This window comes from Meriones unguiculatus, chromosome 2 (genome assembly GCF_030254825.1).
Source record: "Meriones unguiculatus strain TT.TT164.6M chromosome 2, Bangor_MerUng_6.1, whole genome shotgun sequence".
NCBI classification, from domain to species: Eukaryota; Metazoa; Chordata; class Mammalia; order Rodentia; family Muridae; genus Meriones; species Meriones unguiculatus.
Window position 1 is genome coordinate 94,996,525 of NC_083350.1, and position 17,076 is coordinate 95,013,600.

General features: G+C 44.2%; 1 protein-coding gene across 3 annotated transcripts in view; it reads right to left on the minus strand.

Annotated features, from left to right (window-relative positions):
* Stab2 (stabilin 2) overlaps positions 1-17,076 on the minus strand; it is a 169,786-nt gene that overhangs the window by 117,646 nt on the left and 35,064 nt on the right. For all 3 annotated transcript variants that reach the window (XM_060377857.1, XM_060377858.1, XM_060377856.1), the window contains exons 8-15: positions 16,818-17,014; positions 15,233-15,366; positions 9,026-9,159; positions 7,336-7,418; positions 5,367-5,516; positions 3,406-3,546; positions 2,820-2,876; positions 2,548-2,673 (exon numbers count right to left, since the gene is read on the minus strand). In XM_060377857.1, the coding sequence (XP_060233840.1) occupies positions 2,548-2,673; positions 2,820-2,876; positions 3,406-3,546; positions 5,367-5,516; positions 7,336-7,418; positions 9,026-9,159; positions 15,233-15,366; positions 16,818-17,014 (1,022 nt within the window). The remainder of the gene's footprint in view (positions 1-2,547; positions 2,674-2,819; positions 2,877-3,405; positions 3,547-5,366; positions 5,517-7,335; positions 7,419-9,025; positions 9,160-15,232; positions 15,367-16,817; positions 17,015-17,076) is intronic.

Here is a 17,076-nt window from a genome sequence, read left to right on the forward strand (position 1 = left end):
CTCCTTTCTCACTTACTTTCTTGTCATTAGTGTCTTTGTGAATCTAGAATCACTGGGGATCTGGGTCTTGGAGCATGCCTGTAGAGGATTGTCTTGATTGGTTAATTAATGTGGGAAGCCCTGAGTTAACAGTGGGCGGGACCACTCCCTGGGCTCAGGGTCCTGGACTGAACAAAATGGAGAAAGGGAGCTGGGCACACACATGTATTCGTCTATTGCTCTCTTCCTCTGACCACGGATGTTACATGGCCAGCTTCTTCAAACTTCTCCTGCCTCAATTTCTCTGCCATGATAAACTGAGATTTAAATCAACTCTTTCTCCATTTAGCTGATTCTGTCAGAGCATTTTATCATAGCAATGGGTAAAGAAACTAAGACATGTCCTACTGTTCATGTAAAATATATTTCAAGTCCTTTGGTGCTGAAAGAGTGTTCTCTACCAACATGGTAACATGACCTTGAACTTTGTGAATTCAGTTCTTTCTGTTTCAGTTTCCTTCGAAAGGAATCTTAGACCTTGTAAGGCATACTTTCTGCTCCTGTCACTTTTATTTTTGTCTAGTTCAGTGAAGGAATACATGGAGGCTTGTCATCAACAGCCACAGGATGGTTTCTGGACTAAAACTGGGGTTCAGAGATAAAAGACTTTATTAAGGAAACACACATTCCACATTCAGGGCTTGGATAGGGACTTTCTGTCTTCTCTGAGGCTCTTCCCTGGAAATAAAGTTAAATGATGGTAGTATCACTGTGAAGAGAGGAGAATTCCCTATGTCTGAGATATTTTAGCCCCTGAAGACTGGAAAATGGCCATTCTACTGTTCACTAGAAATGTCATTGGCAAACCAGTTTTTGCCTCAGAACAAAGAACCCAGGCTTTATATTCTTTGTAGGCAGAAAGATTTGAATCTCTGGAGAAAAAGGGAATCAAGGGCCGGGAGCAGTATTGGTGCTGGCCAGTTGTTGCTGTTCTAGGTATAAACAGTCCCTCAGGAGCAATGAGAGGCTGTTGGTCTCACTGCATAGTGTGAGGCAGACGAGATCCACACACTCGCTTGGGAGCCAGAAGGAGCCTGCTCCTGCCTGCTCTCCAAGGCTGACAGAGCTTTCTGAACAAAGGCAGAGAGCAGAGCAGTTAATTTTTTCTATAATTTGGCTTATTTTAGCTTTAGTGCAATCCCTTAGGTAGCCAAAAACTCTTTTATTGTCATAGCTCTAAAAGTAACATTATTAGGGAGGCCATATAATTTTAGGATTTTAATAATTTCCCAGGAGAGCAACATTGCTTTTTAAAGATCACCTTTAAGTGAGTGTGAGTTCTAAAGGGAAGTAAAACTGCTTTTCAGCAATAGCAAGTTTTCAGAACATTCAAGCATGGCTTGTATTTTTTAAAAACATCCTTCCTGGGGTTGGGGATTCAGCTCAGTGGTGGAGCACTTGCCTAACAAGTGCAAGGCCCTGGGTTTGGTCCTCAGTCCTGGGGAAAAATAGAATATCCTTCCGAAGATCCCAGGGGATCTGGCCTATTACCTGGAAACCCTTAGAAAAATCTCATATGCTGAAAATTTGTTGGCTGAGACATACCAACCATCTAATTTCTAGCAAAAGATTTATGTTTGTATTTTATGTGCATGAGTGTTTTGCCTGCATGTATGTATGTATGTATGTATGTATGAATATACATCTCATGTGTGCAGTTCTCTCAGACAGCAGAGGAGGGCATCAGATTCCCTGGAACTGGAGATACAGATCATTGTTAGTCTTCATATGGGTATTGGGAAGTGAACTTGTGTCCTCTACAAGAGGTGTGTGTGTGTATGTCTGTGTCTGTGTGTGTGTCTGTGTCTGTGGTTTTCCCCTTTAGCACTTTCAGAATGGAAGATATCCTTGCTGGTATCTGAAGGTATTCTAGCAAGGACTATATCCATGAATATATGAGCCAAAAAGGCAACAAATTTCAGAGTCAGCACAGCAGTGTGGCTGAGTCTGCCTGTTTTAGAGTAGGTGTGCACCTGCATGTCTGTGGCTTAGTGTCACTTTAGTGCCCCTAGCCACTATGTTTAGGATCAGGCCCCAGGACTTGCTTGACAAGCCTTACAGGTGATTCCTGACTACACTGGAGTCCTTGAATCACTGCTTTTAAAGAATTGGGTAGTCTCCACCTCCCACATTCTGTGTCATCAATCAATCAATCAATCATCTATATATCTATCTCTTATCTATATATCATCTATTTATTGTCTATTATGTATCTATCTATCTATCTATCTATCTATCTATCTATCTATCATCTATCTATTTCTATTGTCTATTGTCTATCTATCTATCTATCTATCTATCTATCTATCTATCTATCTATTATCTATCTATCTATCTATCTACCTCTATTGTCTATCTATCTATCTATCTATCTATCTATCTATCTATCTATCTATCTATCTATCTGCTTATCATATGTCTATTGTTTTTAGTACAGAGAAATGCCAGAATGGTCAGAGACTGGGACAGGGATGCCAATGCCATGCCTTGGTAACTGGGATACTATACCTCTGGAGAAAGTAGGTAATCGAGGGTGCCAGGCTTCATATTACTTAATGCTTCATTACTTGGGACAAAAATGGTGTATGAACCACCAAAGCCACCTTCATCTAGGGCGTGTCCAACATTGGTTTCCTGCATTTGAAAAATTAAATTTAACAGTATTCCTTATTGAAAATAACATTTGAAGTAGTCGCTAGAAAAAATATTTAAAATTGGCATCTCTGCTGATTTTACAAAGGACTTGACTCCATTCTTCTGAAATATATGAAAGCACGTACCTCTAACAAAAATCTGAACTTGCTGTATCTTGCTTGTAGCATTGTCATTATGGTTTGCTGAAAAGAGAGATTTTGTTCAAAAGTCAGTAAAAAAAAAATAGTTAGGTAATATGGACCTTCACGTTAAGACACATGACAGAGTTAAGGTGAAGGTGTGAGGATGTGTAAAAGGACCGAGCCAACTGCTCTGTGTACACGAGTGTTTTGATTTGACCACTCATGTAATCTGTGCATTCTACAACAGTCTCTGGCCATATCGTGCAGGTGGGAAAGAAGAAATTCACTATGATCATGACTATCCTCCATGCAGCACAAGGAAAGAACTGCAGTGACAACCTGGCACCAGGCAAAGTTGTCTGATATGGCCATAAGCAAAGTTTAAGAAAAGATCCATAAATCTTCTCCCACCCAGCATGTCTTTCTTTCTCTCTGCGGAAACACTCAGTAGCCTACTGAACATGGACAAACTGTCCTGCCTTCTCTTAGGTTGAGACCCTCCTTGTAAAACTTTCTTCATGGATGTGACTCTCCAGGCAGCAAAGAAGGTGGACGTGGATTGACCTCACACGTGCCCGGCTTGCCTCACCTGGGTGTTGCTCTCAAGTGTGGGCTCCATCTTGCCCATGGCACTATCGACGATATGTACCAGCCCATTTGAAGCAACTATGTTCCCCTGGATAATTTTCACTGTTTTGCCTCCGTGAAGTTTGAACTTTAATTGATTGTCCTAAAATACCAAAGAAAGAAAGAAAAAAGAATAAAATTAATATGGCATTCTAGAAAGAACAATCCTGGGATTAGAAACCAGAAGTTTTGTGGCTGTGAGACTTCGGATAAATCACACAGTCTTACATGGGGATGAGGTGTCTGCTTGGCCCACTTCACATGGTAAGTTCAGTGACATCACTGATCAGTATCACATGCAAATTTTGGGTTGGTCAGTGTATGCTCTCCTCCAATAAGCTGCAAGGCCCACTAGGGTGTAACAGTTCAGCTGATTGTTAATACACCTCTTGCTTTAATGCAATGGTTCTCAATCTGTGAGTCAGGACCCCTTTGGGGGTCTAACGACTCTTTCACAGGGGTCACATATCAGCTATCCTGCATATCAGATATTTAGGTTATGATTCCTAACAGTACCAAAATTACAGTTATGAAGTAGCAACAAAATAACTTTGTGGTTGGGGGTCACCACACCATGAAGAACTGTATTAAAGGGTTGCAGCATCAGGAAGATTGAGAACCACTGCTTTAACATATTACACAAAGAAGGTGAACACGAATTTGTTGCCTGAGAAACTGGAACTAATTGCTTTTCCTCTCACGTTAGTCCTAAGAATTACAGACAATAAATGTGAATGAATGAATACACTGACATGCATTATTTTCACGAATATGAATACATGTCTGTGTCACATATATGCTGCTCTATCATAGCTATCATCCATCCTCACATTCACAGCATAGCAGATTGGTGTCACTCGGATCCACACTTGAACCCTGGCTCAGATATTTTCGGTGACCTCTCCACTGCCAGTAGGAGAACCAAGGATTCTGATGAATCCTCTTTTCCTGAATTGTTTTACATAACGCAAATAAAGGTTTGCGCTTGTACTTAGCATGGAAAGAGCACCCATCGGTCTGCCAGCTCTTGATATTGAGGGAAATACAAGAAACAGCACAGGACACAAGCCACACAGGCACACCTGTTAACTGCATGCCACCAGCTTAGTCAAAACATAAAGAGTGTTTGTGAAGGAAAGTGAGGTAGTCTGATTTAAATAAACAAAACAAAACTGGCAGGATGATTGGAGAAGATGTATCAATGCCAGCAACCCAAACCAAACACACTCCATTCATTTTCTTTTTTAGGAGGAGTGCTGATGATTTGGAACCAGGGCTTTCAGGAAGCAGGCTCAGGGCGCTTTGGCTTCATGGTGGTGACAAACCAGCCTGCCTTCATCTTGGGCTTAAAAGCCACCTTATAGTGAGGACAAACTGGGTTCATTACCATTTATGATTAAATATCTGTTTCTGAAGGATTGGGCTATGCCCTACCTGTAATCTTAACTGCAAATGGTTCTGTACTGCCTGTTCCTGGAAACAGCAACCATGTCTTTGTTTCAGGAGGTTGTTATGACCATCTTGTTAAGCTTATGTTCTGCTTCTGTAACCCTGCTGATTTACCTGCCAAATCCCCTATTTGAAACCCCCTACTTCTGAACTACAAAAATCCTTATCTCACTCTTGTCCAATGCTTATCTCTTGAACCCCACCTTTAGGGAGAGGCAAGCCTGTGTACATGAATTTTTAAAAAGTGTGGTTTAATTAATTGCTTGCTTTAATTAATTTGACCAAGATGTTTTAGGTCAGTGGTCTTTGTCCTCACACCTGTGGGGTTAGTAGTGGCAGCTGAGTGATGGTTGCCTTGAAAGCTAACTCAGGCCAGACCCAAAGAGTCCCCTTTCTATAACAGTTCCCCCAAACCCCTCTAGCCTGGGTATTGCCTTGGTGCTGTCATGGGAGTGAAATCAGAGAAATTCTGACCTTATCCCTGTTGAAGATTTCCCCTGACTTTCCCGTCAAGGTATAGAAGGTGTCGGTGTCATTCATTTGCTCTGTGCTCATTTGCCCAGCGATGATGTGGAGCTTCACGAAGTACCGAGCAGTCTCTTTGTTCATCAAGAGCTCCTTTACCTAAGAAAGAGAGCCACCTGGGGTGATGTCTGGAGAAAACGAGTGTTATAATAGATTCCACGACTCATCCATCACCAAAGACACCCAAGCTGGAGTGCTCTGCAGGGCTCTATCTGAAGTAGGTGGCGTTTCAGGTGAGCACAGCCATGATGAGAGTGGGAACTGGAGAGTCTGAGTTGATGCCCGGAGTGTCACCCTGGAACTGACATGGTATTGAGAAAAGAGCAACAGCTGCAAGGGGAGCAAGAGGGTACCAGGCATAGAGGAATCTAGGAAAGAGGACCAGAATGAAAATTTCTCAAGATTTTGTTTTTAAATGAAAAGAGAAGGTAGTCCTGGACTTGCAGATGTGCACCACCCCAGGTTTTTAAAAGGTGTATTTACATCACATAATCAAAGAGCAGACAGTCAAAAATAAAGAGCAGGTAGAATGGAATGAAGATGCTTTGGAATAGTAAATTTATGGGACCAAATCTGTATCTTTGCTATTCCTCCATAGTCAACAATCAACAGATACAGTTTTAGTGCGTTCTCTACAAACTTTATGTATTATAGGGGAGGAGTCTCCTTCAAAAATATCTAGGATGTAGGCTGGTGACATTGTTCTTCCTCCACAGCAGAGGAGACACAGGACATCTTTGTAGGTCACCAGTAGGCAGACTTATCTCAGGTGGATGAATGGCAATGGTGTACCAGTTTGAAGGAGCCTGCCACATACTGGACTTTAACATAAGGCAGCAAAAAACGTCATCTGAGAACATCTTGGCTGAAGGAGAGCTAATGCAACTTGTGAAAAAAAAAAAAGCTTGTGCAGCAAGGAAAGCCATCAACAAATCAGAGCTTACGTAAATGTGATTAAAGGAGGGGAGCAGATTCCATCCCAAGCACTCAGAAGAACTCGGCAGCTTTGGTTATGGCTTTATCAAGAAAGATACAGATGCAAAGGAGTAGTGGATTCTTCCAGCCATGTGGCAGGTGAGATCTTATATGGAGGCACAGAGAGGCTGTTATGTGAGGCCGTGAACATAAAGCCTGGATTGCACTGGAGAGTCCAAGATGTTGGAGATGCCAGAGCCCTGGGATGCCTGTAAAGGAGACCTGCAGACCTGACATGGAACCAGCATAAGAAAGAGAAGTGTGATGCACTCAACAAGGATCAAAGGAGTGGGAGATTGGAAGAGTCGTCTAGGCCAAGATTTTGAGTTTGCTGGTATTTCCATACTTTGTCCCCTTTCCTCCCTTTGTGTGTTGGAAGTTATGTAACTTGCTTTGTGATTTTACAGGGGGTTTCAGATAAGCAATTTCCTTGAGTCTCAGAAGAGACTTTGGACTTTTAAACTGTTGAGACTGTGAAGATTTCAGGGACTTTTGAAGTTGGATTGAATGTGTTTTGCCTTACGATAGGGTTACAAGCCTATGGGGGCGAGGGAGTAGAATGTGGTCCTCATTGGCTCATATGTTTGAATGTTTGGTTCCCAGTTGGTAGAACTGTTTAGGAAGGTTGGAGAAAGTATGTCAATGGGGTGAACCTTGAGATTTCAAAAGCTTATGCCAAACCCAGTCTCTCTCTCTCTCTCTGCTGCCTGAGAGTCAAGATGAAAGCTCTTACCTACTGTTCCATCAACGTGCCTACCTGCCACCATGCTCCCTGCCATCATGGCCACCATAAGCTGCCTCTGTCTTCACAGCAATAGAACAGTAACTGAGACACCCACCATCCTTATCTTGAGTGTGATAAATGTTTCTCACTTCAAATAAGGTACTACCTACTAAGGCCTTTTATATTGGCCCCTTAGATGGGGTTATCTTAGATACTCACATCAATTCCTTTTAGTCCCTTGTCTGAGGGCAGCAGCACAGTGAAGGGTCCCAGGTTGCTCAGTGGCCAGGCATAAGTTTTGTCTTAAGAGTCCAAACACACAAAGAAAGAAAATGTCATGGTCAGAGGTGCATGGATTTTGAGACTGCTCAGTGGGTCTTGAGTCAGGCTAGTCCCTGTATGCCTTCTCCCTTCTCTTTGCTCTGTGCTGTTCCTGGTAAACTAAGGCACTCTAAAAGCACATGGTACTATAATGTGCAAGCCTCACATCTTCCCAGTACTCTCTAGGAGTTTCCCAGGAGACCTACCTGGGGCTCTCTAGGTGCTCGGTCCTGAAAGGCAAGGTGTGACAAGGCCACCTGGCAGGCCCACAGTCCCTGATCAGGTGCCTGGCTGGCTGAGCTGTTTCATCTCTACATGTAGAGATGCGAGTTCCACCCAAGGGCAGCTCAGAGGAGTCCACGGTAGACCAACTGTTCCATTTGTGCCCTCTTGACAAGCAGAATATTTGAACAAAGGGCCCCACATTTGCATTCTGCCCTGGGCCTTGCAAGTTATGTAGTCTGCTGGTTTCCATTACCCAGAGGATGCCAGGATGTGAGGACAGGCTCCGTGCTCTCATATATGAGCCAGGTGCATGGGGAGGGTGAAAGGTAAGCAGTACTCTATATAGGAGCATGCGTGTGTGTGTGTGTGTGTGTGTGTGTGTGTGTGTGTGGTCTGTTCTTCATAGGACACTTGCACCTCCTTCCATTCTCATTGAACATCCTCAGAGTTCTTAGCTGAAGGTTTGAATTACTGCAAGACTGCCCTCACACCCAAGCCATGTGTGTAATGCTTGATTTTCCCTAGGAGGTCTTGCAAAGAGTGGAGCGTCATACAGAAGATAAAATTATTCAGAGAACACAGCATTGACCTGCAAGGACACTGCCTTCTTTCCTGTGTTCTTTCTGGGAAATTGTTTCAGCTTACTTGGCCAATTTTAACACAAATGTGATATGTTAAGGTTTCTGTCTGGTCAGGTCTGTGCTTTATTTATTTGTTTGTTTATTTATTGTTGATTGGCCAGATTCATGTTTGGATGAGGATGAGATATTACCCAGTGCTCTGATCAGCTATAATTTTTTGTTCTTCAGCAGCTGTGGGGTGACAGTTTGTAGAAGGCATTTGGAAGCAAATGAGCATGTTGTGCTATCACACACTGCTTCAGGCCCAGAGAAGATCTGTTACAGGTTAATTAGTAGCTTGTAGCTAAGGGTACACACAAGCAAGTTTGCTCCAATATTCAAATGACACCTTCCCTGCTGGGCACGGCTACCACCATGCGGCTGTCGGATTCTCAATTTTCAGCCTTCTCTGAAATGTTTATTCATCCTTGAAAAACACAGGAAGTCAAGGGGAAAAGGGACAATCTTTTACATCAGTGGCTGCCCCTCTTGCTCTTATCACTAGTCTGTTAATCTATGTCAATGTCATGACCTTATCCTCAGCTCTCTTTGCACTGCCAGTCTGCCTGCCAGACAGCCCTCTCCTTGGAAACAGCGGTTCTGCCCCTCCCCATCACCCGACTGGCCTGTCCCTACAAGGACTAGCCCAAGGGCACCAGCCTTGCCTGCACCCTTCTGCCTACTTGTACCTTGCAGATGCCCTGGCCTGGAAGAGTGCTGCCCTCAAGGAGGGAATTACATACCCAGGATGGAGATGAAAGAGGTCAGCCTTCCTTGCCACATTCCTCTGGGTTCAGTATTTAATTCCCTGAGTCTCTCCATGATGTTTCCATAGCAGGTTAGGCCGTCGCCCACGTAACCTTTCTGGCAAATGCATCTGTAGAGAGGGTAAATCACATTCTCAGGGTCTTGGAGCGATCTTGAGTTGAGAGTATGCAGCCCAAGGCTTCATTTCACAGATGAGGAGAACAATAAGAACGAACAGGGTTGGAGAAGCAGAGACTCAGTGCTCAGTCAAGCTCAGACCCTGGCTTCTCGTTGCCTTTCTAGATGGTTTAGATAATACAATGTGCACACGTACGAACACTAGATAGCTTTGCATGTTCTCTAGAAGTAACTTCCAAAGTGTGGTCCATATAACATTCACGTCAGAATCACCTGTAATGTTTGCTACAAATGTAGACTCAAGAATAAGCTGCCCACAGCTAAGGTTGATTGCCAACGTGGTCGGCTGTAGAGTCACCATGGCAACAACTCTATGGACATGCCTGGGTGAGGGTCTCTAGATTAGAGAGACTGAGGAGGGAAAACCCACTTTAACTGTGGGTGGCACCATTCACTGGACTAGGATTCTGGGGTAAACAAAACGGAGAAGGGAGTGGGCACAAACAAGGGATCATCACTCTCTCTGCTTCCTGTAACAACTGTTCATCACACTCTCTCTCTGCTTCCTGCACACAAGCGATTGTCACTCTGCTCCCTGACTCAGGTGCAGCTGCCTCTAAGGCTCCTGGTTTTGTGACTTCCTCACCATGATGGATGATTCCTCCAAACTGTGTGCCAAGTGCACACTCCTTCCTTAAGCTGCGTTTGTAAGAGTATTTGTCACAGTAACAGAAAAAGAAGCGAACTCGCTACAAAGGCAGCCTGCAGTATGACTCAGAACCATCCACGCATACTACGTGGCCCCTGCTTTCTCCCTTCCCAGCGGAGGTTTCTCCTTCCTCAGGGAAGCCTCCTCAGAAATTTGCCTCGATAGTCTCATAAGAAAAAGAGGTAAAGATGTGCTGGCCACAGTCTGATAACTAGCTCTGGAGGTCCTGGCGGGAAAGCATCGGCTGACAGCATTTGGCACTCTCACTGCATTATCATTGTGCCTTGGCCAATTTCAAACTACTAACATGTTGTCAACAAGCCTGGGGAATTCCTGAAAATTTAGCCCTCAGCTCTGAATCAGGACGCGCTGATGCTGCCTGACGCTGTTTTCAGAAAAGTTGACAGTGGAAACTGAGAAAGTGTGTAGGATGGTGACGCTGACTAGGAGCCAAGCAGGAGGAGGGAAAGAATCTTCCAGAGAGAAAGGCTAAGGGAGCTGCAGAGATATGGTCGGTTCCCACCACAGCATGGACGAGATGTGTTAGGGCTATATTCCAGATTAAACTACTCTCTCATGAACCCAGCTGTGGATAAATACCACCTCTTGGAAAACATATCTGTTTTTAAGTCAGTGGGGCAAACCTCTCAGAGCCCTGTTGCCTGGACTGCAGCAGTGACCCTTTTTGTTTTTTGTTTTTTTTCTTTTTCCAGTCAGGGTCTCTGTGTAGCCTTGGCTGCCTGGACTCACTTTGTAGACCAGGCTGGCCTTGAATTCAGAGATCTCCCTGCCTCTGCTGGGATTACAGGTGTGCGGCATTGAGCCCAGCCTGCAGCAGTGACTGTTAACTATTTTTTTCCCTTCCTGTTCGTTCTCCAGTCCATCCTTCATTGAACCTCAAAGCGACTTCCTCTGAAGAGAAACCTGTTAGCAGCCTGTTTCAATCCTTCTGATGCTTTTCTCTTACAGAATAATATACAAGAATTGGGTACCTGCTGCCCACCACAGCCCTGGAAGCATTAAACTGTATGTTTTAAATAGGATCTCATTATGTCGTCCAGGCTAGCCTCCTACCTCAGCTTTGCAGAATCTGGGATATAGCTGTATAGCAGCAATGCTCTCTTTAAAAATTTGCTCTAGATTTCCTCAGACTGTTCACCCTATCGGCAGTTATCTGATGGGTAAGTGCCTGCTGCATTAATTAAGAAGTAGGAAGCTTATACAGACTTCACTGTGGAGATTTAAAGATCTCAGTGCAAACCACACAGGCTTAATCCGAAGACACTGCCCGGACATGCTGTGGAATTTCCGCCAGCTCCTGAGGATGCTTCTCTCTGCAAGTCCTTATGAGGCTAATGGTTTGTTTCATGCGAAGTGAGAATCCTGTTTGAATGGCCTTGGTGTTGAGGAGTGTAGGAGACATAAATATTTCTAATGTTTACTTTAAACCTCAGGCCAAAGTCCAAGCCTTTGTGACTGTTTTCTACTTGACTATTCTCAGTTTTCCCATAGCGCATTCAGAGCCTAGCCTCTTTAGTGAACAGATTTTTTTTTTAATTGAGGTTGAACATCCTGCACTGTCTTAAGGCTTTAAGTGAACCCACAGGCCACTTGCATTAATGTTACTGGTTGGCATTAGTAACTCCCAAGGCTGTGTAAGTTGAGTTACTGTAGGGATTCCAGTTGCTTCCTTCATTTCTTTTATTCCTTCACTGACTCACCTGTTGCTCCAAACTCTCATTCAGCCCATTGTGTTAGCCAGTGACAGATGTTTACAGCAAAGGTGAGTAGGATGTAACCTTGTATTCTAGTTGGATATAGAAATCAGTAGTAATAACTATATATTAACTAGATAGTAATAACTAGTATTTACTGATAGCTCCTGGTCCAGGCATTCTTCCCAGGGGGGAATGTAGTTTCTAAGTCAACACAACTGCTTTTTGAGATGAGATGTTATTGGCCTTGTTACATTGTTTTTAAATGTCAAAATTTTATGTGTGTGTGCATGTCTCTCTTCCTGTCTGTGGGTATGTACACTTGAGGGGAATTCTAAAGAGGCCAGGCATGTCAGATCTCCTGGAGTTGGGGTTACAGGCAGGTGTGAACTGCCAGACATGGGTGCTGGGAACAGAACTCTGCAAGAGCAACATGCTACTAAAAGCTGCTCATCTCTCCAGAGCCAATAGCCCCATTTTTTTATTTTTTTCTTTATTAATTACACTTTATTCACTTTGTATCCCCCCCGTGGTTCCCTCCCTTCTCCCATCCCAATCCCTCCCTTCCTCCACCCTCTGCATGCATGCCCCTCCCCCAGTCCACTGATAGGGGAGGACTTCTTTTCCTTCTGATCCTAGTCAATTAGGTCTCATCAGGAGTGGCTGCGTTGTCTTCCTCTGTGGCCTGGTAATGCTGCTTCCCCCTCAGGGGGAGGTAATTAAAGAGCAGGCCAATCAGTTCATGTCCCTGTTCCAATTACAATGGAACCCACTTGGATACTGAACTGCCATGGGCTACATCTGTGCAGGGGTCTTAGGTTATCTCCATGCATGGTCCTTTGTTGGAGTATCAGTCTCAGGAAAGACCCCTGTGCAATAGCCCCATTTTACATATTTATTTACACATGAGAAGCTATGTATATCACTGAAGATCAGTCTCTGGTTGTGCCAAGTACTCATCACAGAGCTGGTCCATAAGTACTAGAGAAGTGTGTTGTATGTGTCTGTGTGTGTGGGAACTTCCCAGAGGGGGAGACACATCAGATGAGCATCAAAGGATCTCTGTGTGTGTCCCACTCACAGAGATGTACACCTGCTTCACAGATGAAGCAGGTGTACATACATGTTGGAGGCTGTTCTAAGTGGAAGAGAAGGTAGAAGGCATGCAGTTAAGCATATCATGGAACAGAATGGTGCTTGAGCCTGATGGGTTGTGCCCCCTTTAGAGTCTCATGCTGAAATTTTAATCTCCAGAGTGGTATGTGTTGGGAGCTGGGGACATGTTAGGTTATAAAGGAGGAGCCTCACCAATGGATCAACGCTCTCAGGAAAGGGACCTCAGAGCACTTGCTCCCCCCCCACCTTTTAAAATAATCAAGAACCTGACTGTCAATCCAGAATGTCCTTAACACTCACCACTGTTTGTTATACCTTTGTGTGGCTGGAATGTGAACATACTGTTTTCACTCCAACTTTTCAGTCCAGCTCCATCTGGCTCAGCTTCTTTACAGCCAAAGTCAATTATATAAGAGAAAGTGTCTGTCTTGTGTTGCTCCTTACTTCCTACCCCTACTGAGAGGTACAACGGAAAATGATGCCCATTACAGAAATGACCCCATTCTCCCCTTTTTAAAGTAATAATACAAATAGAGTCTAGAGTGAAAATGTAGCTGGCCCTTCATGGGAAGGCTTAGGTGATCTCTTACTCTTGTGTTGGTGAGGAGAGTGTGGGGCTTAGCCTTCTTCCAGGTCACCCTAGTGAGGACTGGGTGAGCCCATGTTTTAGCCTCTTCTTCTTGATTGGGTGGCCTTTTGGTTTGAGAGTCTACAGAAAACTGCTATGTTGAGACATAAGCCTAATGAATCCTTTAATCCAGATCAACTATTGTACATTGAACAAGGGCCAATGGCGTCACCTTTTACCAATCTCTCCTAGCCAGACGTCCTATCTTGGCCTCTTTTAAGTGAAGATTATTTGTTTTTCTGGGGAGGAGGAGGGTAGGAAGGTTTACAATTGGCATACACAGTCCTAAAAATTGTTGTTAGTTCTACTAAACATCTTAGACACAAGTTTGGATGAAGCTTGTGGTGTTCTGTTATTCTGTTTTTATTTTTATCTTTCTGAACATGAAGGAGAGAGATGATATGAGGCACTCTGCTCAGATTTTTAGCAGGGTGGTGAAATGACCTCTCTACTTCCTGGACTCTGAAGAAGAGGTGTGCGTGTGTTCACATATGTCTAGGGGGCCTATTACTTCAACTCGTGGCTGTGGTTACGTGGTGTGTGTTATTTCTGTGTAACACCGTTGCTCACGGAGAGATAAAGGTAATTTCATTTGGTCCTCAGCACAGCCCCAACAGGAGATACCATTCTCCCCACTTTGTGGCTTAAGAGCCAGCAGCTCCTGGAGGCTAAGTGACGGAGTTAAGGTGTAAGCACTGGGATCCTGATACCCAAGCCTGGTACTCCATCCACACCTAGTGTATTTATCTACAGAATGTGATGATTATAACATTCATCTGGGAGAAGAATCTGGCCACTGAAGGCCCAGGTCTGAAGGACCAGCCCTGAGAAAGCTGAAGTGGCTGGCCTCTGGAAGTGAAGAAACTGTTTGGTGATTGCTTGGTTCAATGTAATCGATTTTAAGCTCACAAAAGAGGCAAAAGTCCTTCACAAAGGTGGAGCCCATGAGAACTAAGTGGAGCAGGGAAGATCTGAGGGTTGAGGATGTAGGTTCTAGCTTCTGTTCAATCCCTGATGAAAGCACAACATCCCTGCTCGGAGTCTGCACAAAAATATTTTCTCATATTGCCATGGTGGCTCTATGGAGCAGACATCATTTTTCTGTACAGAGATAGGCAGTCCCTCTTTCCCAGGGCCTGCATGGTAGGTACCAGAGTCATGACTTAACCTCAAGTCTTTCTCTTTCCTTCCTCCCCCAAATTCCCTTTTCCCCCCCTTTGAGACAGGGTCTTATTAAGTCACCTTGGCAGCCTTGGAACTTGCTATATACGTAAGGCTGACCTCAAACTGGTGGAGCTCTGTCTGTCTCTGACTGCCAAGTGCTGGGATTAAAGGCACTTGCCACCATGCCCAGCTTAACCTCAGGTCTTTAAACTTGACTCACCATTCCCCTCACACAATGAGGGTTGCCTTGCCTTGGGAAATTTTACACACAAATATTTCACTCATGGCAAACGTCTTCTGAGACTTGGCATCCAGGAAATAGCTCTCATGTTTAGTCATTTTCCCAAGTATTATTCTGTATCATCCACAAGCACTGTCCCAGGAATGCAGAAACAGAAGTGTACTTTAGTGGTCTAACTCCTGCATTCCCAACAGCCATTTGTTTTTCCAGGCATAGTTGTTTCCTTTTGGTTCTGTCTGCTTAAGCCCCAATACTGGGCCAAGTCAATGCTCAGAGTATTCTCATAGTCATCAGGAAGGAAATACCTATTGATGGACTCATTGATTAAACAGATCTATGGAACACTTACTGGGCTCCTTGCTGCCACTACCTGGGATGGAGTGGATATAGGGCTGATTGAGGAATGCTTTCTCTCCTTCAAGGAGCTTATCACATTGACTGGTTCCCATTTTCACCATCTGGGAAACACCTAGGGAGACGGAGAAGACTTACTGGGCTTTGCCTGGTGCGACTGTGCTGCAGTTGGCATTCTTATGACACGGGTTGTTTGATTCACAGATGTTGGTCATACTGCACCCCACTCCAGGTACAAAGTTTCGGTAATGTTCTTTACACTCGCAGTGAGACTATAAGAGATAGAGAGAGAAAATCAAATTGGACCCCAGTTAGTCTCAGCAGCTGATATTTTTAAATCCACACATACATTCTCACACAAAAGCCAACACTAAGGAGGACTGAAGTGTGGGCTTACACAAAACACTTGTCAAAGTTTCTAGAAATTGAAACTGTGATTGTATATCTTCCCTATTGGAGAGCTCATATCCCTTGTATGTAAAGTTTGGATGTTTACTTTTGTTGTTTCCTGAATCTTAACCTCACACAGAATTCCATTTAGACAATTGATAGGCACAGGAGGCTGGCTTTCAGATGGGAGGCACAATTCCTCTAGAATACAAAGGATTTTTCATTCATTTTCAGTGGAGGAGGAACCCTGGACAATGTCTAGAGGAATTTTCATTGTCACAAGAAGACAGAGATGAATGCTATGATGAACCTAACCCAACAAAGAATGATGCAATTCAAAACAACACCAAGATTAAAAGTCTTGTTGTGCAGGGTGCAAATGTCATGCTTCTATGAAAAAAAAAAAAAACACAACTGAGGCTTCCTAAACCTTCACAGTCTGCATGGGGGCACTGTTTAAAGCCATAAATAGTATTCTCAGTGTTATTTCCAAGTTCTGACACTCATGACATAACACGAATTTTCTCACAGAGGCCTGCATATTGAGAAAGAGATTTTTTAGTCCCTTGAATATTTAGGCAATCCTGGCTCAGAAATTGGAGAATGTCGTATGATACATTTACTCCTCAGAAGGAAGACAGACTTGATTCTCTGCAGAATCTGAGAACAGTCCCACCAGGAGAACCATGAGGGTTTGAGCTACCCACTGAGCTTTTCCTTCATATCCTGTGCAGCAATCCTCCCCGTGGCCATGAGCACAGTCAGCATCCACTAAACTCTTGGTGAGGGCTCTTTCGGCAGGTCTCCTCAGTAAAGTTCTCTAGGCCAGGGCAACTTTTTGTCATTCCAGGTCATAACATAATTCATGTCTCTCCCAGGACACCCTCAGTCCCTACAACCTGTAATTCTGCTGACTTTTGCTCAATCCGATCCTTTGGGGCTTCAAGGGTTCCCCTTAATCTAAAAAGGCTTCACCGAGAATGGGGACCTGGAGGTGGATGTCGACGGCATTCAGATGACTCCAGGTAAACTAATCTAGCCTAATGTAGAATTCTGTCCATATATTATCAGTCAGCACAGGGGATGGGGGCAGGAGAAAACACAGGGCAGTTAAGTTTTGATTCAGGGTCGGGGAAGGTATGAGTTTAGGGGAGCATAGGGGAGGAAAGCCTGTGATCAAGCCCTGAGGACAATGAGAACTGCCTAGCATGGAAGACCAAACTGAATACGTGCAGCTGCAATCAGAACTGAAGACCTGAAAGACACACATGCAGTGGTCTGAGTTACCTGAGCTCCTCCCCCATTTCTGGACACATCAGTTCCATTTGCTCACCTGTCCAGGCCCATCATATTTGCACACCGTAGATTTTGTAGGGCAGTTTCCAAAGTTTGTCTGGCAGGGGTCTACTGGCAGACACACCTGACCATCCCCTTGGTAGCCTTCTTGGCATGCACAACTGTGCCGATTTGGTCCCAGGTAGGAACAGCTTGCGTGAGGGTGGCAGACGTTTTTTAAACATGGGTTGATAGCTTGAGGGAAGATGACGAGAGGTGGTTAGCATTCTCAGAGATGAAGGAGAGAGAAACGAACT